Raw genomic sequence first — 25,186 nt, 5'->3', positions numbered from 1 at the left:
CGAAGAGCCGCCCGAAGTGTTGGGGGCAGCAAGTCGTAAGCAAAAGACCTATAGGTATCTTGCATATTAGGATAAAGATATTAAAAGCATTCTTTGTATTCATTCAATCACAGGCAGCCTTGACGCATCAAGCTGATTCACATCAATCGAACCTAACACCACACACACAATGGGCGTTGCCATGACTGAAGGGAGTTTCATCCCACCGGTGAAACAGACAATCCTCACAGTAAACGACAAAGACGAGGTGGTGATCTGGGATGACGCCCCGACTCCGAAGCTGCCCGCGGACCAGGTCTACGTCCGCATCCATGCCGTCGCTGTCAATCCCAGTGACACTAAGATGCGAGGCGACTTTGCCACGCCATTTGCCTGTCTAGGTACTGACTATGCCGGCACTGTTGTTGCTGTGGGATCCGAAATCACCCATGTCAAGGTGGGAGACCGTGTTTTTGGGGCTCAGAACGAGATGTGTCCGCGGACGCCTGAACAGGGCGCCTTTTCGCAGTACACAATCACCCGCGGTCGCATCTGGGCCAAAATCCCAGATTCGATGACCTGGGAAGCCGCGGCGTCGCTTCCTGCCGGTATTAGTACCACTGGCTTGGCTATGAAGCTGCTCGGTATGCCATTGCCGTACAGCGAGACTAAGCCTAGCAAAAAGACTTACGTCCTGATTTATGGTGGCAGCACTGCTACGGCCACCATTGCAATGCAGTTTATGAGATTGTATGGGTTTTCGATTTTGCAAAAATTATTCGTTTGATTCAGTGTCAGGTCTGACCTTGAATTCATAGGTCTGGATACACACCGATCGCTACCTGTTCTCATAAGAACTTCGATCTTGCCAAGAAGAATGGCGCAGAAGAGGTATTCGACTACCGCGACGCAGATTGTGCACAAAAAATTGTGAGTCTTTTCCTTGGTTTGTTTTAACCCCTGCACAAACATAAACCCCCTTCACATCAATAACATTGCTTGATTGCACTCCCAATTAATCCTATATATTCGTAGCGTGATTACACCAGAAACAATCTCGCTTATGCCTTGGACTGCATCATTAACGTTGAGTCCACATCGACGTGCTACAAAGCAATAGGTCGTGCCGGCGGACGATACGTCGCGCTGAACCCCTTCCCCGAGCACGCGGCCACACGCAAGATGGTCACTTCGGACTGGACCCTCGGTCCGACTATCTTCGGCGAGGGCTCAACTTGGCCTGCACCGTACGGCTGTGAGGCGAGCGAAGAGGTGCGTCTTTTCGGCACCGAACTCTGGCAAGTCGCCTCAAGGCTTGTCGAGGAGGACAAGCTGTATCATCACCCCTTGCGTGTCATTGATGGTGGGCTGGAGCAGGTCAAGCAGGGTATGGAGACTGTTAGGAATGGAGAGCTGTCGGGAGAGAAGATTGTGGTTCGGTTTTCCGTTTAAGTTTAATACTTGCAATCAAATATAGAATAAATGAATGCCCAGTGACCATGACATGTGTGTGTTGAGAGCGTTGATACCCGGTTAGGCGATTGTACATGATTACTTGACCCTGGTTTGTCCATCCACTATCTCTCTTCTTTTTTTTTTTTTTTTTTTTTTCTCTATCTGGGCTAGAGGGTTAGTTGTTTATCAATACTGGCAGCTATATTGATCCATCGAGAGCGAGAGCGAGAGATCAATGATCCTGTTCCACAAACATTCAAATACCGCACAGACATAATGCACCATTTCTGATGAGATTTATCGGGCCAGCTCAACACAGTGACTACCTAGGTAGGCGTCATGGTATTCTCCAGTGCTGTGGCGTTGAATTTGCTATGCGCAAAGTAGTAGACTAATTATAAAAATTGGACTTGAATACTTGTAAATCATTTACATGGGTCTCATGTACCTAGTCTCTAACTAGTTGCGGCATTTCACCTGTGAGTACATCGCTTTTTCGAACTTGCGAGTGAGATCTTTGCAAATCGGATCATTCCAGGGCTCTAGCTGGAAAACAACCAGGGTACAAAGCCCTACCGTCGGATCGATTTGCTATATATGCGTTAATATATGTCTGTGAACCTGCCAAAGATTGCAGTTAAATCAATCAAAATACGCACCCAAACAATATTCGGTCCGCCACCAAAGGTGAGGGACCCCTCCCGCCGCCAATTATGACCATCGAGATCGCCCATAGCGATAATTCCACCAAGCCCAAAGTTTCTCCTCATAACCGGGGGCAATGCTGCGCCGTAGTTGATGTGCGGCGTGGTATCCATGTGATCATTCATTTTCTTTTCGAGCTCCGCGTCCAGAGCGGGCTGGAACATAAGCTCAATTGTGTCTTTCTTCAAGAGGAGACCGTCATGCTTCATCAAGGAGTTAAGGACCTTCATATATGACTCCGGGCCGCAGAAAACGCCCTGTCCCCCGAAGCACTCCTCCCCGTCATGGCGGAAATAAACCGAGTCGTCGTATCGCAGACTCCCATTCTCATTACGGCGCGTCTGATCAGCACGACGAGCAAGCATGTCAGGCCGCTGCTGCAGCTTGAATGTCATATCGGTGATACCTAGAGGCTCGCAAATATTCTTCTGCATGAATTCCTCCAGGTCCACACCGGTGGCGCGCTCGATAAGCTTACCGGCCCAGTCGAGATTTGCACCATAGATCCACTCTACTCCGGGGTCGTTGATTGCAGGAGGAGCGAGTCGACTTTGAATGCCGAATTTCTCGGCTGTCTTGAGGTACCCCTTGGCCATGTATTCCTGTAGGAGAGGATGTAGGAATGCGTAAGAGAGACCCGAAGTGTGAGTCAAGAGGTGCCTTTAAGAGCCATGCCAATGTACACGTTAACAAGGAATCAATAGACATGGCGCAACATCGCTTCATCATGATACGAACCTCAACTTGATAATCCCTTCGCGATCCCTCATTATGGCGTTACCGGCCGCGTCAAAGCCAGTCAAGACTTGCATGTCGCTCAAATCGGGAAGAAGCCTGTTGACATTCTCATCGAGGTCCACCAGACCTTGTTCCATACACTGCAAGGCCATTATTGTGGTGAGAAGTTTTGTTGCACTGGCAAGTCGCAAGGGTGTGTCGATTTCCATTGGTGGTAGTCTTTGGCATTCATCGCGCTCAACCGTTCTCGCCCCAAAGCACCGCGTGTAATCAATGTCACCTATTAAGAATACAAGTCGTCAATGTGTTGTTCTGCCAAGAGATGTGCAAGATAGTCCAGAAAACATCACGTACCGTTCATGCTCCTGGCCATGACAACGGCCCCGGGGATTTGCTTTAATTTAACGGCCGACTTAAATGCCGCTTCCATGTCTGAAATCATTCCTGCTGCCGTGGAAGCAGCAGTGGGAATAACATCTATGCTGGGCGCCATCTTTCGCTGAGTATGGTGATCGGAGATAACCGCCGTGCCTATCAAAAATGGAATGGTGCAGCTGGTATTTTAAACACTCAGAAGGAATCTGCGAGATCGGCGTCACGGTGTTATTCGGTGTCGGGAGTTTGGCGCCTCTATGCCTATTCAGTACAGTCCACCATTCGGGAGACCACGAGCTCGCTTGAAAGAATAATTTAGGAGTAATCAGGCTGAAGGAAACATTGGAAATGTATATTTCATTGTTAGGTGAGAAGAACCTTGGAATGATGCGATTCAATTGGCTCAACTATCAAGGTCCACGAGGGTATAAATATATATACGTAGCGCTCGAGGGCTTGTTGACAAAGTTGATGCCTGGTTAGTACATCAAATTGACTCCAGGGCTGGCTTTGGGCAGGCATAAAAGGAACCCTGGAAGAAACTATATACCTCCAGTGCTAATCACTGGAATAGTCATCCTCACTCAGATACAAAGCTGAAGAACTCAGTGAAGGTTTGATCAGTCATCAATATCTCCATATCCACTGCTTTCATGGTGATCATGATTTCCAGTGATCCGTCTGGTCGCTGGGGCATAGTAAAGGTTATACCTTCAAAACACTTGTCGGGGAATCGCATTCTGTCCGGCTTGCCCAAGCCCCCGTGAGATATACTTCCGAAATCCCAGTCTAGTAGCGGCAATCGAGAAAGAGAACTAAACACCATGTTCTCCGCAACCCACGTGGGAAATGAGAGTCCCATGCCGCGGACATCCGGGATGTTGTTTGCCAATTCTACCGCCTCTTGAACCATACTAGAGTCTCTCAGCTCGTCGAGAGATTCCCGCAAACTCTGAGCAACAACATTCAAATGGTCTGTGCCCCTAGTGGCGAGCAGATCAATGGACAGCTTTGTCACGGCATAAAGAATCGTGTTGCCAAGATGTGTTTCTGGAACAGACAGGAGTTTGCGCACGTTGACCGCTCGCATAATTGTCGCTTCCTTGGGGTTCTCGAAACTTTCTCGTTCCGTCAAACGAGCTCTCATAAGGCAGCTCCAAAGCAGGGCTCCCAGTGCATCGTCCGTGGAAATAGACTGTGAAGATTTTGGAACACCAGAAGACCCCCCTAGAGCCACTTGCCTCAACTTCTCGACAGAATTTGCGGTAATAGAGAATATACACGACCTCACAGGCGACGGAGGGATCTGAGACATCAATATCCGACTGCTTCGTTCTTTGGGTCTCCAATCCAACCCCAAAACATGCCACAGAATTGGTTTGGATTTGAGACGCTCATAGACCGCTGACGTGGGACTATAGGGTTGAACGACTAGACTGCGACAGGGCGAGTCTTGATCCAATGCCGTGGAAATTTCCTTCTGCCTGCTAACATTCGGTATTTCGTCACTGGTGCCAAGAGCATCACGGCATTGCCGACTCCACTCACATAGCAAGGTAGAGAGTCCAAAGGCGTCCGCGAAGGCGTGCGAGGTTGAGACGTATAACAGGCAGCCTCCCGGAATGAAATTTGCTTGTGCAGCCAAGAGTCTTGTACGCCCTGAACAGGGATCAGTCGGGGCGAGAACGTCCCGGTTCAGCAGACTCATGGGAAATCCCCGTTCACGGAGATCATGGTATGTCCAACTCCAATCTGTACTAGAGCCGCTCGTCATGTCTCGAACTGAAAGGGTAGGCGGCTCGGATGGGTTTGATTCCACGGCGAAACTTCCAGGTCTGAGCCCAGCATTTTCGACTTGCTGGAGGTTGCCAGTAAGAAATAGTAACTTGGCATAAACCTTGGAGAGTCCCTCCCGAAGGACTGAAACAGTTTGCGGAATTGATGCATCCGAGTGAGGGAAACACAGCACGAATGGCAGTTCAATAACTGGCATAATCTCATCCAAAGAACTGAAATGATGCATAGTGACGAAATAGCCAGCTATTGCTGGACCGTAATCCTCGACAGATAGTTGTAAGATTCTGGATCTATATTAACTCACTATTTTTGGAATGGTGAGAGTCGATAGGACTGGAAAGAAGCTGCGCCTAAATCGGGCCTAACCCGAAAACAGTATTTCCCCGACGATTCCTCATCAAAAATATGTATAGACCAGAAAAGGATATATTGTGAAGATCGATGTACACATGGCTGACACCTGGGCAGTATGTAGTGTTTCAAATTGGGCGTTCGGTCTTTGCTATACAATCGAACCACTCAAATTAACCGCAATAAACTTTTCTTCATCGTCGTTCAATTACAAGGCCTGTTGTATCTAACGGAGCCAATGTGATCTGCCCAGCACTCTTGAGATAAATGTCTCTCCAAACAGTTTGCCGATCGTGATCAGGACGGATCTTCACACGGTGACCTTTCAGAAACGCCGCAAAGAATGCAATGTATTCCGCTTGGGCAAACCTCCGTCCTAAACATGCCCGCGCACCATCAGAAAAGGTTAAGAGAGTCCCTTTCATCTGACGGGATCGGTCCGCTGCAACAACTCGTTTTCCACTCGACTCGTTGGAGAAGTTCTGCATCCAGCGCTGAGGATTGATCTTATTTGGTTCAGGCCAGTATCGGGGGTGGTAATGGACGCCAGGCGCAGACAAGTATACACGTATGCCCGAGGACAGGATATGTGTTGTTGTCACGCCCGACGAGTTACTGACATGAACTGGCTGGTCCCCATTGGCTATCTTCGTGATCAATGTCACTCCTGGGAACAAACGGAAAGATTCGTACTGTTGAAAATCAGATACGTCAGAACCTAGTTTATCCGGGGCGAAGGGTCCATGGAGAGCTTACCATAAACCCGTAGGTGTAGACAAATTTGTCGAAATCATGTTGATATGAAAGGGATTCGCGTCCGGATGCATTTGCTTCAGCCCAGACTCGGTCCACTTCGCAAATGACCTTTTCCTGGATTTCAGGGTGTAGGGCGAGCAAGAAAAGACCATACATAATAGCGTTCGCGGTGGTCTCGTAGCCTATTGATTGTCACTTCCTGTGTTTCAGATGTCATTATCCCGCCTCATTACGCATATACATACCTGCCAGGAGATAAATGAACAGATTCCCCATAGTCTCCTCTTCAGTAAACGCGTCCTTGCGAGCCCCTCCCGCTTTGGCCAAATCGCCGTCGGTTAGAGATGCTCGCAGGACGGCAGTGAGCAGGTTTCCGCGGTTGCTAGTCCCATCCTGATGATTTATATCTTGCACCAGCTGTTTCCTCTTGTCTCGAATCAATTGCCGCAAGTAATAGTCCAATGCTTGATGTGCAAAGTGGGCCTTGCGTAACGGGGTCAACTTCAGCAGCCAGCCAGGTAGAAGCAGAATGGAAACCATGTATTTTGTGGTATCACTAATGGCGTGGAGAAAGCTCATCTTGGCTTCCTGAGGAACCTTTATCCCTTTTTTGCTCTTGCCACCCACATCCAATCGCTGCCCAAATCCAGCCAAGGAGATGACCGCCAGAGTAAGAGAGTTCACACCGGCTTGTAGTTCAGGAGCTGCTCCCTTGACCCACAGTTTGCACAGTTGCTGCGTCTGATGTATGGTCTCCGACATTACCAGGTCATTTACGCCGCTTTGGTCATTGAAACTCGACGCGGTGACCCTGACGTGGAATCGGTATGTTCCGCCTTCGGCGGTGGCAACATTGGGGCCATACGGCTCGAGAATTTCTATCGAATGCCAATTAGCAAGATAGCTATTATAACAAATATGGATTCACTCAACTGTATTTATCTCGCGGCTTGGTAAAATCCTTTCTTCGGTTCATGACATCCCACCCCATGGCTGCATCGGCGCTATAACAGATGATGCCCTCGGGGGAAACAACGAGAAACACATCACCATACTCCTCGTGAGCTCTTCGTTTATCCTCCCAGGACCAGTCTTTGACAATGAACCGACACCATCTTGGCCATCCAGTTTCTTTATCGAGATGAGCATGGTACACGGTACGCAGAATTGGCGTGAGAAGAAACGCAATTACTTCTGTCTCCAGAAATGGAGTGAGAACATGAGGCAGACCTGTCTTTCGGGCTTGAAATACAAAAAAGAAAAGTTTTGCAATCTTGTAGGCGGCTAGTGCTAGTGCTCCGTAGGCAACATACGGGCCAAAAGCCATGGTTGTTGAAAGTCAGGATTAACTAACAAATGACTTTTATTATTTCGGAATCAGTGATTTTATGCAATCACAGAGGAAGGGATGTTGGTGTACATCCGCCGGACTGGCAAGATTCCGTCGGTCTTGCGCTGTAAAAAGGTTAGGCCCTCGGAAGAATCCCAAAACATTCTCGTCGGAACTCATAAATATGGGGCTGTTGAACGCTGGTCATGCTTATATAGCGATTAAATGTAGAGTAATTATTAATAAAAAAGCAAAACGAGAGTGAGCTGAATCATTGCTGTCAATACCTTGCATTCCGAGTTTTTACTTGGGGCAACATGGAGGGTTTCGGGTCTTTCTTAGGCATTGCAATGCCAGTAGTACGTATGATTGAACATTGAGGAAGCCTGAGGGATCTAACAATTACTTTTCGTTCAGTTGCTTGTTGCCTTCATTCTCAAGTTGGGGATTTGGAGAGTGTACTTTGATCAATTGTCAAAGTTCCCAGGTCCCGGACTGTCAGCCCTGACCAACGTCGGCCTTAGCCCTTGACAACATGATAACAGCATGAGCGCTAATTTCGGTCATAGGTACCGTACTCGATGAGCTACCTCAGTGGTCGACAGCCATGGGAAATGCTCAGCCTGCACAAAAAATATGGTGTGCTATCATGATCGTTTATCCGAACCCTATTGATTACCCTCTAACGCCATTCAGGTTCTGTGGTCCGCGTTTCCCCCACCGAGCTATCATTCAGCACAGCTCAGTCTTGGAGGGACATCTACGGGACTCAGCGAGGCCGTGCAGGATTCATCAAAAGTTCCTTCTATGATGGAGGGAATTTTGCTGATAAAGCACACTCCATAGTGAGTGAACGGGACCCAGAGAAACACAGTATGATGCGTCGGTTTTTATCCACTGCATTTTCGGACCGATCTCTGCGCGAGCAAGAGGGACTAATCACCAGTACCATTGATAAATTTGTCCAAAAGGTGGGGGAAGTTGGTTCTCATCCGCAGGGAGTGGACTTGACAAACTGGTTTAATCTTCTCACTTTTGATATTATTGGCGATCTGGCATTTGGGGAGTCTTTTGGGGGCGTCGATACAGGTAATTAACTTCAAAGCACTAAAGTGAGCTATGCTAAGGGTAGCGGGCTAACTTAGTCGTTGTATATAGGCAAGACACATCCATGGATCTCAGTTGTGTTAGAGAGTATGGGCCAGGCTAGTCTTTCCGATACTATCCAAAGATTTCCATGGATGGGCAGACTTTACATGCGACTGAACCCAGAATGGGCACGTCGCTTGATTGCGGGCTCTATCAAGCATGAGTCTAACACTATGGATCTTGTCAAAAGGTTTGATCTAAGTCTGCCTTCGCCCAGTGCTGGGATCGTCTCCGAGATGTTTTAGCTGATATATTTTGCAGGAGAATCGCCAGCAAAAGCCCAAGATCGGATTTCATGAGTTACTTGCTACGCGAAAGGAGTGAATTTGACCAAGAGGTATCCGATACGCAACTCGCAGCGCATGCCTCCGATTTTGTGTCAGTTTTAATACCCTCCGCATTTAAACGAGTGAGTTGCTAATGGGTTTCAGCATTGCGGGGAGTGAGACAACAGCGACTACTCTACTGGTCGTCGCATACTATCTTTCCCGTTACCCGGAGATTACCAGGAAGCTCCAGAAGGAGGTGCGAAGTGCCTTCGACAGCTACGAAGAGATCAACGGCTCATCCACTGCGAGACTCCGGTACCTGCATGTTATCTGCCTAGAGGCAATGAGGATGGTACCGCCTCTTCCACTAGGCCTTCCCAGGGTTGTCCCCAAAGGAGGAGCCATGGTGGACGGACATTTTGTTCCCGAAGGAGTAAATCCCCTTTCAGCCTCCTTTTTACGCAATGTATTACTAATCACACAGTAGGTGATCGTGTCCACAAATCCCCTTGCGGCAAGCCTTGATCCGAAGAATTTTGAGGATCCTTGGACATTTGATCCCGATCGATGGCTGCAGGATGGAAAAGAGCAATTTGGCGAGGCTAGCCAGCCTTTCTCGCTAGGATCGCGATCATGTCTGGGAAGAAGGTAAGAACCCCCAAGACAAAAAACAAGGAACCACCTTCTTGAAACAGTTCTGATTCGGAGGCTAGCCTTGCTTGGTTGGAAATGCGAGTGACCCTTGCCAAGTTGCATTTTAGTTACGATTTTACACCCGTCAACGAAAATATAGACCTGCAACAGGATCTCCGCATGCACCTATTATGGAAGAAGCCAGAGTTGCGGTTCCGAGTTTCCCCTCGGAAATGATTCAAAAAGAAGAAGGGCCGGCAAAGTTACTACATGTTCTTCGGACTTTACACTGGTCATCGTGGTCGTTTGAAACCCTGGCGCCTGTGGATACCCGTTATGTTACCCTTTTGGGTAAAGCACCGGGCTCGGCCGGAGTCACAAACGGTATCAAATACATACAAGATAATGTTCTGAGGCCAGTTTATATAATAAACATCAGTAGAAGTGAGCCTAAAACATCAAGATACACAGTCTTGTATTCACCATGGCATCTCTTAAAATCACTGAGGACGACATCCCCGATCTGACTGGAAAGGTGGCTATCATCACTGGTAATCACCCCTATAGCACTGTCTAAATAATTTCGAAAGCCAAAAAAATCTAATTCTCAGTGATTTCGCAAAGGCGGCTGCTCCGGGATCGGTTTGGCTACCGCACAGATACTCGCCAGCAAGGGGGCGACTGTGCATACATTGGATCTCAATTCGATTGAGGAAGACGAGGCTTCTTCCAACAAAGAATCTCAATTCCGAGATAAAATCCACTACCGACATTGCAATGTCGCCGATTGGCCTAGTCTGCGCCAAGCTTTCCAGGAAATCGGACACGTCGACATCGCCGTCGCCAATGCGGGCGTATCCCAGGAATGCGACTACTTCGTTGACACTTACGACGAGCACGGTGAACTAGAAGAGCCTAAATACAGAGTTATCGATGTCAACTACCGAGCTGTATTGAATTTCATCAAGCTGGGACTACGTGCCTTTCGGCAACAGGGCCCTGGAGGGAGTCTGGTCATCACCAGCAGTGCGACGGCCTATTCGCCAGAGCAAAGTCTCCCTGTATATAGCTCAACCAAACTGGGAGTAAGTCGAGTGGCCTTGGACTAAACGAAGGTCCGGGAAAGTTGAATTTTGCTGGCTGACTAGGATATCTCAAGCTGATTGGCCTTGTACGAGCTCTTCGTTCTACCGTGCCGGCTCTCGGAGCAACAATCAACGCGGTGGCACCTGCAGCTACTATCACAAAACTTCTCCCGAAAGACCTTGCCAAACCTATAATCGCTGCGGGAGCACCTGTCAGTAGTGCTCATCATGTTGCGTTGGCGATAGCCTTTTCGGCGGTAGCTTCGCAGCCGCACCAGGTCGAAGGATATGGCAAGGACACGACAGAGGTCATTCAATGTCAGGGTCGCTGGAATGGCCGGGTAATTCTTACTCTGGGTGACAAATGGACGGAGCTTGAAGAGCCAATTGCCGACCTGCGGCAGCAGTGGTTTGGGAAATGGAATACGGATATGACAACGTTTCAGCAACGGCTTACGGATATGCGTTAACGTCTGTGGAAGTTGTAATTCTGGTACTTGAATTCCGTTTAGAACTTACTGGAATCTTTTCCAATCCATATAGGATTCTCCTAGGTCTGTCCTGAGCATTTTGTCTCAGTTGTATAAGAAGTTCTGGTGACAAGACCTTTGTAGAGATACTGCGATGGCTTATCCCAGGTATGATGGTGACGTTCTCTAACTTTCATCTCTACCTTCCCTCCAATACTCGTAGGTTGAAAGTTAAATATATCTATGAAGATAAATAAAAAATCTGTCCCACAGATGTATTATTGTATAAATCTGTTAAGATCACAGAAGCAGAGATCAGAGTATCGATACATTATGTTCTTCCTATGAAGCAATACCGAGAGAGCGGTCTGTCAAACATGGGCAATGCCCCAAAAGGATGAAAGAGCTGTTCCTGTCTGACTGGGGTCAGATAGCTGGATGCTGGATTTCCTTCGTGGGAGATTTCCTCTTCCTTTTCTCCTTTTTCTTTCTTCTTCATATTTGATAAATTTGTCGCATCGGATCTACATTCTTAGTAAATTGGCCCTTTGTTCATGTGGTATCCAGCTTTCGGAGAGATCCCTACGTCTCCTTGCTGCCTTAATGGGCCTTTGGAGAGGACAACGCAGACTTTTCGGAAGAAGTCCACGTTTGATCGCCGAACTCTTTCCACCTGCCACGAAGCCAATTCATTTCATTCGTAACTAGGGTACTGTAGAATACTCTCTGTCCCTATAAGGGGATCTCTATTGCGACTGTTCACTCCACATGGCAGTGGATCTTAGAAAGACACAAGGTGGAAATATTGCTCAATTACTACAAAAAGGTGCTGCGATATACCTCAATTGGTATCTATGCATACTGTAGTAGGAGCTTTTAGCATGCCTTATACCTCGGAGAGTTGCCCTTTTTGTCTATAGCTTCACACTATTGACATAGCCTGGATTACCCGCAGCTCCGGCATCCCTTCGGATTGAATACCATCTCGGTTAGATGATGGACACTTTCTAGGAAGGGGTATGATTTAGTTTCGGGGTATTTCACCCAGGAAGATGGGAAGGTGATCTACATATATGAAAAGCGAAGTACACCTGAAATTTGAAACTATCTTACTAGAGACCCCACCGCCAATATGCTTTCGCTAACCGTCCAAGACTCCCATGTGGCACTCAATTTGCCAACAACTCAAGAGTCATCTTCATGCCCAACACCTTTTCTTCAACTGTCCAATAGGTCCACCGTGAAGGCAAGGCCATGGCAACCGGCTCCCTCCCACTGGGTATCCGAGTGCCAACCGCGAATGAACACTGTTTCTCGTGAGGTGGATGAGTACTTCTTGCACCACTGGCATTTTCCCGACGAGCGAGCAAGAAAGAAGTTCATCGAAGCTGGTTTTTCGAGAGTGACATGCCTTTACTTCCCTTTGGCCAGTGACGATCGTATCAAGTTCGCATGTCTTCTGCTAACAGTGCTCTTCCTTATCGACGGTGAGCCTAGTCCTACTAGAGGGTATCCCTCTATAGAATGCATTCTACCCAAGCGAAACTTGTTGACATGGTATGTTTAGATTTGTTGGAGGAAATGTCTTTCGCGGATGGCAAGGCATACAATGAAAATTTAATGCCCATTTGTCGCGGCGATGTTCTGCCTGACCGTAAGTAGCGATGACCAATTTCATCATGGAACGATGAAATTAATACCCTCTTTTCAAATCAGGCAACATTCCAGTTGAATACATTATGTATGATCTTTGGGAACAAATGCGAGCACATGACAAGAAGCTGGCGGATGAGATTCTCGAGCCCACATTCACGTTCATGCGAGCCCAGACAGACAACACCCGTCTCAAAATCAACGAGTTGGGTCAATATCTGGAATATCGAGAGAAGGACGTTGGAAAAGCGTATGTTTCTCTTCCCATATTTTGCATTTGAACTGTCAAGCATGTCTTTACGGAGTCAACTTACTGATACAACCTTGATTCTCAGGCTTCTTTCTGCCTTGATGCGTTTTGTCATGGGTATCAACCTGACCACTGATGAACTGCAAATGCTATCACCCTTAGAGCAGAACTGCGCCAAGCATATCTCCGTCGTGAACGATATTTTCAGCTGGGAGAAGGAGCTCAAGGCATCAAAGATGGGTCACCAGGAGGGCTCTTTTCTCTGTTCTGCGGTTATGGTGGTAGCGACTGAGACCAATCTCAGTTTTGATGCCTCGAAGCGCATTCTTTGGCCAATTGTCCGTGAGTGGGAGCTTGTCCATGATGACATGTGTGCACAGTTGCTCTCCGCTGGCTGCAGCGAGGCTACAAAAGCATATATGAAAGGACTGGAATATCAAATGAGTGGCAATGAGCTGTGGAGTCACACGACGCTCCGATACACCAAAGTGGATTAGCTGAAGATGCAGATATTGACATCCGTGGAGGGACTTTGTTTTGTGGTTCCTGTTTGATTTGAATTTTTATCTAGTACCAACGTTTTATGGTTCAACGCGATCTGCTAGCTGAAGGGTAGACAAGGAAATGACAGGATTAGAGCTAGAAGAGTTAAAACTTGGATATGCTGCGACTGAGAATTTTGAAGTGTCCTTGAATTTATTATTGCTTCAATTCCAGCGAGGAGAAAAGAGAGAAACTAGACATATAGAAGTTTGAGTAAGTTGACCCCCTATCCTATGTGCTTCTTCCAGTCTTTCTAGTAGATTTGTTGTTCCAACTGTCTTCTAAAGTAGAATCATGTATTCAAATTTTGAGAAAAGCTCTTGAGTCTACTCTGGAAAGTCAGGCAAAGTAAAAACTTGATCGACTTGAGAAGAGAGAAAGATGGAGTAGAAAAGGAGACGGAAGGCCTCCATCTCTACCAGTGAATACAATTTCTACAACAAAGGTCATTATCGCCAATCTGAGGACCTTGGTTTAACATTCGACGCTCATGCCATGACCAATGTCACTACTGAGTAGGCTTCGGCGGCAATCGCGATTCACCGTAGGGAGCTATACGAAGGACCGAAGATAAATTATTCCACGAGCAAGAGAACGTTAGATAAATTATGCAAATCAGGTTCTATTCGAGATGCTGGCCTTTGGACCTGACTGGGACAGTTGCTGTCACCCCAAATTGAGCATAGTTATTGGCCCCCTTTTCGCATTGATATACCCGAAAGATTGACTCTATTGTTCGGGCAATTTCCTTTTCAGGAACCACGTCAAGGTATCATTTTCGGAGCCTAAGAGAACGTGGCAATTGCGGGAGTATGGACCTCCGACCGCCGCTAGCGTGGGTAGATGGCAGACATCACACACTCGAGAAGAGTTAAGCCAAGCAGCAAGGCCGCCTTAAAATGGCCACTATATATTTGCGACGATGTAGCAAGACCTTTGTCTTCTTTGACTTGGTTTTCACATTCAGCCATTATCTAGCTGGCTGATCTCGAATCCAAGCGGACGGTTGAACCATGGAGACCATCGGGCTAAATATAACATTGCTGTCGCTCAAGACATGGATCGCTATCGCAGTGGTCGCTTTTGCTTTGGCTCGTTTCGTTCTCTGGCCTTCGGGTGACCCAAAAGAGCCTTTCTACGTCCCTGCACGTCTCCCCCTTTTAGGCCATGCTATTAATATTTACAACAAAGGTTCAAGATATTTTGTTGAGATTGGGTAAGTTCTCTAATACAACCTCAGAATTCATGCGACAAAGGTCATGCCCAGCTAACATATCAGCAGCAAAAAGTACAAGCTACCTATCTATAGTTTGCCCGTTCCAGGGGGTCGCGTATATGTGGTCAACACCCCAGAGCTACTCACGAGCGTTGACCGAAACCCCAAAGCCATCGCATTTGGTCCAATTGCGGCCATGGTTATCGAACGGCTGTCCGGCTCGAAGGGACGGGCGGCGTCTGCCCTCAGAGAAGATGTTACCGGACCCAATTCCGCCAATGGATACATGAACGCAGTGCTCAAGCAGATTCATCACACTCTGGCACCTGGACCACTCCTAGAAAAGGTCACTGATGCGGTAATCACCGATCTCAATGATTCTATTGGGGGGCTTCAGCACAAAGAGACGACCATTCATCTTCTTGAATGGTTCCGCCACAATTTCAGCATGTCTTCTACCAATGCAATTTATGGACCCAAAAATCCGTTCAAGGATCCGAAGGTTGAAAACGGCTTTTGGTAGGCATGCTCTCATTACTTACCAAGACCAAGTCCACGCTGACTGAAATCCATATAGGGAGTTCGACTACGCGGTCAGCAACCTACTTATCACCCCCAAAGCCAGCTGGACAACTCCACAGGGCGACAAGGGGCGTTCGGATGCATGGAACGGTTTCATCGATTATTTCCGGCAAGGGGGTCACAACGAGGGGTCAGAAATGGCCAAGCAACGATACGAAGTTGCAATTGCCAAGGGGATTCCAATTGATGACATCGGCCGATTGGAGGTCACGATGATCATCGGTGTCTTGACTAATACCGTTCCTGCGGGCTTCTGGATGACTTATTACATCTGGTCGACGCCAGGTCTCCTCGATGAGCTGCGCGGTGAACTGGACAAGATCATTATCCGCGAAACCCAGCCCGACGGTCGACCAAAGCTAACTCTCCGATCGGCCGATATCAAGCAAGACTGTCCCCTGCTGTACGCGACGATGCAGGAAACACTCCGCATGCGCACTTGTGGCATCTCCAGTCGCATCGTGACCGAGGACATTGTCTTGAACGATCAGTACCTGGTGAAGAAAGACAGTGTGATGGAACTACCGAACAATATCATCCACTCTGCCGAAGATCTTTGGGGCCCAACTGTGTGCCAGTTCAACAATAAGCGATTCATCAAAGGTCATCCAGATTACCGCGTGCCCAAAAACGGGTTCCGACCTTTTGGCGGTGGTGTTTCACTATGCGCAGGGCGGCATCAGGCTACTAGCCAGTTGCTTTCGGCTTTGGGATTTTTGGTGGCTGCATTCGATATCTCGCCTACGAAGGGGGCATGGGACTTTCCCGGTGCCCATGGACATACCATTGCTGCCGCAATGGACTCCCCCGATCATGATGTCCAGGTCAAGCTGCAGCCACGCCAAGGATACGAAGATGCTGTGTGGACATTGAAACCATGATCAGATGTGTTTATCTTACTCTCATATATGACTTCGTTCAGGGTATCGAAAAGCTTTTATACCAACTCTGGCGCAATAGACACCATTCTACATTCTATCGATATTGATGTATTGAACCCTCGATCCCGCGCTCACACAACGAAGTCAGAGCGGAGTAAGAATAGATGAAGAGATCTGGAAGTTGACTAGCACTTGAGGAACAGACATAGAGCTTTTGGAGGAGATAGCACAACAGACCTCTGTTATCTGTACATGATTCCTGAATGTTATGGTCTACATCATTCATTTGCTTACTCTCGCTCTGCTGAGTCCCGGGATATCTGTGGGAAAGGATGTTCTAATTCTCTCGCTCTTACTCTTTGCATTTTCAACGTCCCCGCTGGGTGGATCTAAAAACTATGACTTTTTTGCAGACTCAGACTCTGCCTCTTGTCATGGATATAATTTCTCTTTTCTTTACAAATCTGGAATATTGTCTATGACTCCTATTCTATTCTATGTCTTTTTCTTTTTCTTTCTTTTTCTTTCTTTTTCTATTCTTCTAGGGTTTCGCGGCTGTTTCTTTGAGAACAGTTAAGAAAGGTAATATCTATTTGTGCTGAGGCAGGCTCACTGCCTAAGATAGATAGAGCTTTTGCGCCTAACCTCACTGACATTGCATTGCGTCTGTCTCCTCAGTGGCCAGCTAAATTGCACAAATTCCTTTTCCCATCTTCGCCACTCCAAATCTAACGCACCTTGGGAATAAACATCAGAAAGCTGACTGTTCAAGCAAAGATGCCTTCAGGTATCATTTTGAACAATTTTGTTTCTCATCCACTGGCGAGCTTTCCATGACGATTTAACTAGACGGAAATTTGCGTCAGATGTGACTGACTATGATCCTCCTGATCGGACTGTACCTTTCCGTTTACCCTAACGAAAAGTGGTAACAGACTGATGACAAAGGCGAGACCTGCTGCCGCGATGCAAATAATCCACGCAGTCCGAAACCCGCTCATATAAGCCTCGAGAACGGCAGTCAGTGCTGGCCCTGAGTATATTTTGTGGATTTCAGTCGCGCCAACACTGACCACCTTAGCGGAGTTCAGATCTGGGGCAATTTTTGAGATGGTACTAATCATTTGGTTGGTGAACGCACTTTCGCCGGCGGAAATGAAGTACGCTCCGCCCATGGTTTGGAAAACTGGATTATGATGATTAGCTTGGAGAATCCTAATGTATGCATAGATGCAGGAAACCTACAGAGTAAAATGGATGTCACAGAAGATATGTCCTTCATTTCCACAAGCCCTTGAGCAGCGACGACAGGAACTTGCATGGCGATGCCGACTCCGACTCCAGCAAGGAGCTGATACCCAACGTATGCTCCAGTGGACAATGTTATCTGTAGCGTGTAGAGCAGACCACACCCAATTGTCAATAGGGTAGAGCCGATGATCAAGTGGTACTGGAAATTACCAAATGCAGCCAGGACAACTCCTCCGGTCAATGAGAAAACGGCTAGACAGATTCGTCAGTTAGTTGTCAGTTGGGATCCAAGCCCAATAGTTTGCTTACATGCAGACAGGATCAGAGGTAGAGTCTGTATTCCACTCCGGAGAGCAGAAGATGACCCAATTGTTTGGAAATATATCGGCATGTAGTAAACAATGATGAAATATGCTCCAGCAAGACTAAATACATAGTTAGAAAGGGCATACTTCTCGTATCCTGGAGCTGAGAGGTAAAAAAATACTTACAGAGCATTGAAGGCCGCACAGACTGCAATGACTTTATTTTGAACGAGTCGCGGGACGATTAATGCGTACTCGCCCTGAGACCATTGCAGCGCCGCAAACACTACTAGAAGGACGATCCAACCAACAATGGTCCCAATCACATCAGCAGAGTCCCAGGACTTTGATACGCCACCCCATTGCATGGCAAGGAGGTAACACACAAATGAGGCGATAATAATAACCACACTTAGCAAATCCACATGGCGTAGTATCTCGATCCATGTGGACTTGATGGGTTTTGCAGAGGCCGGGGTTGAGAAAGTCAAGAGCAAAAGGACTACCGCGGCAAATCCGATGGGGAGATTGATCCAGAAACTAGAAATCGTAGCAGTTCTATAGTGAGTGAGAGTTTCCATGCAGCGTCAGGCTTTGATTCACATACCACCAACGCCACGTCAATTGATCAGTGAATGCACCTCCTACTAAAGGGCCCATAATGCTCGCGATCCCGTACGTCGCGCCTAAAATGCCCGTATATGCAGCACGTTTCTCTGGGGCAGCAATATTGGCAATAATGATGTAACACCCGCTTGTTACTCCAGATCCTCCTGCCCCAGTAATTGCGCGTCCAGCGATTAAGGTGATGCTGTTCTGGGAGACCGCTGTCGGGCGTAAGAATATTAGAAAACGGCCAAACAAGTCGTGGCGGAGGATAAGAATCATACCGCATATCAAGCTACCTGCCTCAAAAAGCACGATCGCAACCATAAACGTAGCATTTAGAGGAAAAAACCGGTAGATTTTACCCCAGACGGCTTGGAACGCCACCAGTCCAACGAAAAAGGCAGATCCATACCATCCAACCTGATCCAAGCTGTGAAATTCATCTGTTATTTGGGGAATCGCCGTCGCAACAATATTCTAGAAAAACATTAATACGGCTCACATTATTCAAATTAAGGGGATTTCAGATATTCATACCATATCCAATGCGACCTAGATGATCCAAAGACAGTTAGTCATGGTCGAGTAAATAAGTGATAGTAGCCTATTCTTCTTCAACACACCAAAAGCATGGCTATGACAAGCGCTACGACAACACAAACCGAGGCCCATGGGCCCAAAACCTTCTCCCTCCATTGCGAATAAAGGCCGTTGGTGTTCGCATTCTGGTCAACGGGCTCTATTTGCTCTTTGGTGACGATCTTTGCGTCGTTCATTCTCATAGAAAGGTCTGCAAGCAGCGCAAATAATAGAAAGCACGAGCTCTTCCTTTGTCTCAACCTCGAATGTGGTCCAACGCAGTTCGTACCTCGGATTAATCGTGCCTTGGGTTAGTCTGGTGGTGCGCTGGACAGACAGGTTTTTTGGTTTGCCCTCGAGGGGGCAAGACAAATACTAATTTGAAGGGCAATCAACTGAAAAAAAAAAAGGATAAAACAAAACAAAACCTTTACGCATTCACGCAAACAAACTAACCTAGCAAATTGGACCTGTCCACATCCCCAAGAGGTAAAAGCCGGGTGAGTGGAGAAAGGCGGGTGATTGACCGATGCGGACTCCCCGAAGTACCCGAAGACGGTAACGCTATGGTATTGAGCTAAATATTTAGCGCGCAAGACTATTGGCGTTCCTGAATTCACGGTGCGGATTCCTTCCGGAAAAGCTTAACAGAATCCAACCTGTCCACAGGTGCACATGGGCGAGAACCGTGGTAATCGGTAAATGTGATAAAAAACAGCTTGATACCAAAGCAACGCAACAACGATGGTCTGTTGCCTTCTAGCGTTATTTTTACTAGGTATTGTCCCACCTCGGAAGGGGGTGGAGAAGAAGTGGATTGATTGTATCGTTGAGTTGGATACATAGATATCCATCTCGTAGCAATGTCCATGCCGATCCCATAGTGATGCCACTTCTCAGTGGAATTGATATGGAGTACGAAATACTCGGTACTGAGAAGAGTTATCTACGACTATTGGCCCACAATTAGATACAAAGAACTGGTGGTTGAGATATCAAGTTGTGCGTTATCATCTTGGACTGTGTACCTCGTTCCATGGACTTGTCTCGAGTTGACATGTGTATTCACGGTCCAGGCTTACCACCGGTGGACACAGTTTGTGTCGGGAACCGGTGGAAGTCATCAAGCGACACCACTCTACGCTTGCCTTTCAAAAAATCGAACCGGGAGCTCTGGCTTCCACCACATAACATGCATATGGCTCTGCCCTTCCCAGTCTAAGTTCGGGTCTAGGAGTTCCAGATCGTATCGCCAGAACATCTTGGCTAGGATCAGATTGATCTCCATCATTGCGAAACTAGATCATCAGATTAGCCACTATTTCATCCAAAAGATTAATGTGGAAACGGACTTTTGGCCCAGGCACCCCCGGGGACCAAGCGAAAATGGCTGGCTGGCTTCTTTCACGTCGGTCGAGCCCTGGTCAAGCCATCTATCAGGCTTGAACTTCATTGGCTCCGAGAAGTATTCTTCACTGTGTGTGACTGTCCAAGCACTAGTATATATTTCAGCCTGTTTCGATATGTTGTTAGTTCATGACTCACTGCCAAGTGTGGGATAGGGGTGCATACACCGGGAGGCACCCAGGTACTTCCTATCAACATTCCGGTTGATACACGAGGGAAGCCCTGCGAGCCAGGAGGGTATATGCGAAGGCCTTCGTCAATGACAGCTTGCAAATATGGAAGCTTCCGTGCTTCCGTCGCATTGATATCTTCGGACTTGGCGAAATGCCCTCGAATCTCGTTTTTCAGCTTTTCGTGACAGACTTGCGACTGTAGCAAATGATATGTCACAGCGCCGAGGAAGGTAGCAATCGTTTCACCCCCTGCAATTCTAAAGGTAGTCATAGTTGAATCAGTTTGTCTTGTTCATACATTGACAGGCTGTGTGGGATTGGAAAGAAGAGCGTACACAAGAGTGGAGACGTGTGCAGTCAGTTCCTCCTTTTCAAGGTTTCCATCTTCAAAGTGCTTCACCATGGTTGTAAGAAAGTCTTTCCTAGCCGTTGGCTTGGACAGTCGTCTAGTCAACGTCAGTTTATGCTATACAATCTGAAGTACTAAATGTAGCAAAAAACACACTTTGCTACCTGGCCTCTGCTGTATTCCGAGTTCCGATTACGGACTGCGAGATTTGAAGGGAACAGCAATCTGGTGATCCTTACAAGCAAAGGAATCCGACGTAAATTGTCGATAAGCGTAATGAAATATAGATGATCGAGCACCAGCTCAGACCAGAAGTGCGGCTCGCCTTTAAAGAATTAGGAAGACAATTTGGAAGCGCAGTAAACAGAAATATACGCACCAGATTTAATGCAGTTGAAACTTTCTCCAAACGCCATCTCCCCGAGAATGTCAAAGGCAGCCATCTCATACCATTTCGTCAGATCCAGCCCACTGGTTTCAGGGCCGCCTTTTCGACCGAGCTGATCAATAAATAAATCGATCGCTTGCGCGACAATGACCTCTTGCTCGACTAGTGACTTCGTAGCAAATGCGGCTGAAAGCAGCTTGCGCATACGACCATGCTTCTTGGGGTCACGCTCACTCCCGATACAGAGTGAAGTGAAGCCAGCCCCGTAGATCTCGTAGAACTGGCTTTTAATGGGTACTGGCTTTCCTGAGACCTGGTGGCCGTAGATGGCTTTCCAGGATTCAACCGATGCAAATGAGAGCTCGTTGGGTGAGACCCGAACGACGTGTCCTGCGGTGGTGGTTAGTACAACTCTGGCCCGGTGCAAATCGATGGACCAGACCGTATTTTTTGTGTTGTCGGTCGATGGCGCGGTGAAATCGACCACCCATAGAATGGTAAATTCTCCATAACTGTGATTCTTCATCAATACTGGATCTTGTAATTGATTAGGGACTGCACACACCAAGGATGATCGGGCCCAGAAGGGACCCGGAAACCCCGAGAGAGGATGGAGATAAAGATTGTAAATTACAGTCACAGTGATGTAAATCAGGACCTAAGATTGACATGAAATCACACTCAGCTATCAAATGGCAATAGAATGGGATATAATTGCACAATACCAGAGTAGTTGACCCAGCCAATACCGCCCCAGGTGTCCATGCTGAATGCCAGAGCTTACCCAAACCCCGCTGACTGGATGACTGAAAATGCTGCCAGATCGCTAGATAGTCCATGATTTGGGTATTGTAGTGGAATTCAAGAGTATCCGCAGCGGACACATTTATCCTTTGTTGCTGATCATTCCTCAAGCGACTCGCACCGATTTCGAAAAAGGAAAATCACCGACGTTTGAAACATTCGAATTGAAATACTCCGTACTTGAATTGAATTACTAAAATACCGCTATCTTGGTTCCATTTCCTAGACTTGATGCTCGAATGTACACCGTAGGAGCCGTCACAGTTGTAGCCTATTTGGCCCCATCGCGATGCTTCCGACGGCAGTACATACGCCCTCATTTCGACTAGCTCAATCGCCAAATAAATTAGTGCGGTGAACCTTTGGTACTTTTCTACTCTCCAGGTCTTTTCTTGATCTCTTTCTACTATTCCAAGTTCTTTCTCTCATTTTCTTCATAGACCCATCAGTCGGCGCTAGCTGTGAGAATTATGACCTCCAAAGCCCAAAATGTGGGCATCAAGGCTCTCGAAATTTATTTCCCTAGTCGAGTGAGTATGATTTAGCATTTACATTGCAATTGCAATTGAACCTATGAAGTAACTAACTGAATGCCGCGTGTGTAGTATGTGCCGCAAAGCGAGCTTGAGACATATCTAGGTGCCAGCGCTGGGAAATTCACAATTGGCCTGGGTCAACAGAAGATGAGTTTCTGTGATGATCGCGAAGGTATAGAAAGGTTAAAGTCCAGGCTCCGTGCTCTTCGCTAATGTGATGTGGCCATATTCATAGACCTCTATTCCATGGCGCTCACGGCGGTCTCGTCCCTGCTGGCAAAGTACCAGATTGACCCAAACACAATTGGCCGCTTGGAAGTGGGAACGGAAACGCTGCTCGACAAATCCAAGTCTTGCAAGTCGGTACTCATGCAACTTTTCGGAGAGAACACCGACATCGAGGGAGTCGACACATACAACGCTTGCTATGGTGGAACTAATGCCTTGTTGAATGCGATTAACTGGGTGGAATCGTCCGCCTGGGACGGTCGCGACGCTATTGTCGTCGCGGGCGACATCGCTCTGTACGACAAGCCCGCCGCCCGCCCGACCGGAGGCGCCGGCTGTGTGGCTATGCTGATTAGCCCTAATGCGCCCCTAGTCCTAGAGCCCTTCCGGGGAACGTATATGAAGCACGTCTACGACTTCTATAAGGGGAACTTCAAATCGGAGTACCCCCTTGTCGATGGACAGTACTCTAATACGTGTTATCTCGAGGCATTGGACAACTGCTACCAGAAATATCGTACTAAATCTCTGGCGAAAAGTGGCGGGTTAACGAACGGAGCTGCAAAAGCCCTGGGCAGTTTCTTGGATACCTTTGAGTACTTTGTCTTCCATGCGCCTAACTGCAAGCTCGTCTCTAAGGCCTACGGTCGTCTATTATTCAACGATCTCCGGACGGAGCCTAGCCATTTTGATGACGTTCCGGCAGCGGTCCGCGATATTGAGCAGACTGCGTCTCTGACAGACAAAGAAATTGAGAAGACTTGCATCGGGTTGAGCAAGGAGAAGTTCTCTAAGCGTGTGCAGCCATCTATTACAGCACCTACAAATTGCGGGAATATGTACACTGCTAGTGTCTACTCTGGACTGGTGAGCTTGCTGAGCAATGTCCCTAGTGAGCAACTGCAGAACAAGCGCATTGGCATGTTCAGCTATGGCAGTGGTCTGGCTAGCACTCTATTTAGTTTCCGTGTCAAGGGTGATACTTCGCGGATCGCGGGGCAGGTGCGATTGAATGAGCGCTTGGAAAGTCGCACGCCGGTCTCGCCGGAGTTCTACAACGAGGTATGCTATTTTCTTGTTGTCTGCTTCAGGGGCATACTGTCTAGGTAGTTTGTTTCTAACATGAATAAATAGATGTGCGACCTCCGGGAGAAAGCCTACCAGCAGAAGAACTATACCCCTGTGGGAAGCGTCGACACCCTGGCTCCCGGTACCTACTACCTTGTCCACGTTGACGAGATGTTCCGGCGAAGTTATGAGAAAACTTCAGTTGTCTGAGAGACAAAGTACCAGTTAACACAAGACGCATGGTGGATTCGAAAGAGGATGACGAAAATTGGGCATCAGATAAACGTACGATACATTTGATTCCTAGGGAACATGTATCTAGGCGATTCTTTCTTGCGAATCATCATTCTTTTTACATATTTGTCTGCGATTTGCTTTTATCTTCATCATTCTTAAACTAGTAAAAGCAAAAGAACAACAGGAGTTGATAGAGTGTGCTGAAAATGGCATCAGGGACCGTAGAGCCCGTTTCACTGTTGTCATTGATCCTACCAACAACATTACACAAAGCACCGAGAGCTCATTTGCTGCCCCCGAATAATTTCGAATATCAAGGTGGTGTTAGCAGATCTGAAAGCGTTGACGGGGCACCGCACAAAGGAATTTGGTTATATTACACCAGACGCTTCGAGGTGGAACTTTCCGATGGTTGCGCTCAGTACCAATTCAGTGGCCTTCGGGATTCCTGCACGGCCAGATTTCTTTCTTGGAGTAAAACTCGAGCACTGTAGTTGCTTGGCGCTTTTTCTCTTTTCTTTTCATTTCTTTTCTTTTCTTTTCTTTTTCTTTTGGGCTCAGAGGGATAGTAGACATGCCCGAAAAGTCCCAAAAACGACAGGAGCGAGACGAGATAATGTCTGAGAAAGCAGAAGGCAGAAACAGACGTCAATGAGATGGCTGGAATGATAGGGCCTGACAAGCATAGTGCAAAATGCTTACTTATGGTGACCACTTTCATGCTGCTCGAACGTGCTCTGGTCAAGATTTTCAACATTTAATGAACTTTAGTTTTTGGTTACCGACTGGCCTTACAATGGCATAACGACCAGATAGCATTTTCCGTCTGATGAGTATCGGTGTATGCATTGGTAGGAATCCATAGGAAATTCCGGCCTTCTCTGACTAACCAACAACAATCATGATCCTCAGTAGCAATCAGAAACGAGACTTTATCAGACAAAAGTGACGTGAAGTACTGACAGCCGATATCAGTAAGTTAGTATTATTTGTAATTATGCTGGGAAAAACTCATTATTCTCATTATTCCCTGAT

The 25,186-nt window shown here is 47.3% G+C and overlaps 11 protein-coding genes across 11 annotated transcripts; 6 read left to right on the top strand and 5 right to left on the bottom strand.

Annotated features, from left to right (window-relative positions):
* Window positions 1-169: 169 nt before the first annotated feature.
* On the top strand, window positions 170-1,431 carry N7455_005093 (zinc-binding alcohol dehydrogenase family protein; the record flags this gene model as incomplete). Its single annotated transcript, XM_065604949.1, has 3 exons — window positions 170-729; window positions 798-909; window positions 1,015-1,431. The coding sequence occupies 3 exons, from the start codon at window positions 170-172 to the stop codon at window positions 1,429-1,431; spliced, it is 1,089 nt and encodes a 362-aa protein (XP_065461849.1).
* A 462-nt stretch (window positions 1,432-1,893) lies between these two features.
* Window positions 1,894-3,370, bottom strand: N7455_005092 (serine hydrolase domain-containing protein; the record flags this gene model as incomplete). The annotated part of the gene is made up of 4 exons (XM_065604948.1): window positions 1,894-2,025; window positions 2,094-2,799; window positions 2,878-3,157; window positions 3,232-3,370. 4 exons carry the CDS (start codon window positions 3,368-3,370, stop codon window positions 1,894-1,896), a joined length of 1,257 nt encoding a protein of 418 aa, XP_065461848.1.
* Window positions 3,371-3,832: 462 nt separating this feature from the next.
* On the bottom strand, window positions 3,833-5,275 carry N7455_005091 (Cytochrome P450 82A2; the record flags this gene model as incomplete). The annotated part of the gene is made up of 1 exon (XM_065604947.1): window positions 3,833-5,275. The coding sequence occupies one exon, from the start codon at window positions 5,273-5,275 to the stop codon at window positions 3,833-3,835; it is 1,443 nt and encodes a 480-aa protein (XP_065461847.1).
* A 319-nt stretch (window positions 5,276-5,594) lies between these two features.
* Window positions 5,595-7,483, bottom strand: N7455_005090 (Cytochrome P450 oxidoreductase; the record flags this gene model as incomplete). Its single annotated transcript, XM_065604946.1, has 4 exons — window positions 5,595-6,092; window positions 6,157-6,338; window positions 6,402-7,034; window positions 7,090-7,483. The coding sequence occupies 4 exons, from the start codon at window positions 7,481-7,483 to the stop codon at window positions 5,595-5,597; spliced, it is 1,707 nt and encodes a 568-aa protein (XP_065461846.1).
* A 320-nt stretch (window positions 7,484-7,803) lies between these two features.
* Window positions 7,804-9,774, top strand: N7455_005089 (cytochrome P450; the record flags this gene model as incomplete). Its single annotated transcript, XM_065604945.1, has 8 exons — window positions 7,804-7,845; window positions 8,056-8,125; window positions 8,183-8,575; window positions 8,645-8,825; window positions 8,897-9,013; window positions 9,067-9,337; window positions 9,392-9,552; window positions 9,618-9,774. 8 exons carry the CDS (start codon window positions 7,804-7,806, stop codon window positions 9,772-9,774), a joined length of 1,392 nt encoding a protein of 463 aa, XP_065461845.1.
* Window positions 9,775-10,021: 247 nt separating this feature from the next.
* On the top strand, window positions 10,022-11,092 carry N7455_005088 (uncharacterized protein; the record flags this gene model as incomplete). Its single annotated transcript, XM_065604944.1, has 3 exons — window positions 10,022-10,088; window positions 10,162-10,622; window positions 10,697-11,092. The coding sequence occupies 3 exons, from the start codon at window positions 10,022-10,024 to the stop codon at window positions 11,090-11,092; spliced, it is 924 nt and encodes a 307-aa protein (XP_065461844.1).
* A 1,300-nt stretch (window positions 11,093-12,392) lies between these two features.
* N7455_005087 (Aristolochene synthase from penicillium Roqueforti) lies at window positions 12,393-13,492 on the top strand (the record flags this gene model as incomplete). The annotated part of the gene is made up of 4 exons (XM_065604943.1): window positions 12,393-12,579; window positions 12,660-12,746; window positions 12,809-12,995; window positions 13,081-13,492. The coding sequence occupies 4 exons, from the start codon at window positions 12,393-12,395 to the stop codon at window positions 13,490-13,492; spliced, it is 873 nt and encodes a 290-aa protein (XP_065461843.1).
* A 1,059-nt stretch (window positions 13,493-14,551) lies between these two features.
* Window positions 14,552-16,217, top strand: N7455_005086 (cytochrome P450; the record flags this gene model as incomplete). The annotated part of the gene is made up of 3 exons (XM_065604942.1): window positions 14,552-14,754; window positions 14,821-15,273; window positions 15,332-16,217. 3 exons carry the CDS (start codon window positions 14,552-14,554, stop codon window positions 16,215-16,217), a joined length of 1,542 nt encoding a protein of 513 aa, XP_065461842.1.
* Window positions 16,218-17,062: 845 nt separating this feature from the next.
* On the bottom strand, window positions 17,063-19,158 carry N7455_005085 (MDR family MFS transporter; the record flags this gene model as incomplete). Its single annotated transcript, XM_065604941.1, has 6 exons — window positions 17,063-17,403; window positions 17,463-17,720; window positions 17,778-17,893; window positions 17,960-18,313; window positions 18,381-18,859; window positions 19,006-19,158. 6 exons carry the CDS (start codon window positions 19,156-19,158, stop codon window positions 17,063-17,065), a joined length of 1,701 nt encoding a protein of 566 aa, XP_065461841.1.
* A 941-nt stretch (window positions 19,159-20,099) lies between these two features.
* N7455_005084 (cytochrome P450) lies at window positions 20,100-22,043 on the bottom strand (the record flags this gene model as incomplete). Its single annotated transcript, XM_065604940.1, has 7 exons — window positions 20,100-20,259; window positions 20,314-20,474; window positions 20,534-20,798; window positions 20,877-20,987; window positions 21,047-21,215; window positions 21,270-21,668; window positions 22,004-22,043. 7 exons carry the CDS (start codon window positions 22,041-22,043, stop codon window positions 20,100-20,102), a joined length of 1,305 nt encoding a protein of 434 aa, XP_065461840.1.
* A 509-nt stretch (window positions 22,044-22,552) lies between these two features.
* Window positions 22,553-24,124, top strand: N7455_005083 (uncharacterized protein; the record flags this gene model as incomplete). The annotated part of the gene is made up of 4 exons (XM_040960551.2): window positions 22,553-22,612; window positions 22,688-22,790; window positions 22,854-23,908; window positions 23,981-24,124. The coding sequence occupies 4 exons, from the start codon at window positions 22,553-22,555 to the stop codon at window positions 24,122-24,124; spliced, it is 1,362 nt and encodes a 453-aa protein (XP_040809009.2).
* Window positions 24,125-25,186: the final 1,062 nt, after the last annotated feature.

Source organism: Penicillium solitum (genome assembly GCF_028829755.1).
Source record: "Penicillium solitum strain IBT 25940 chromosome Unknown utg000003l_segment0_segment0, whole genome shotgun sequence".
Lineage (NCBI taxonomy): Eukaryota > Fungi > Ascomycota > Eurotiomycetes > Eurotiales > Aspergillaceae > Penicillium > Penicillium solitum.
This window is presented reverse-complemented; position numbering and strand designations above follow the sequence as displayed.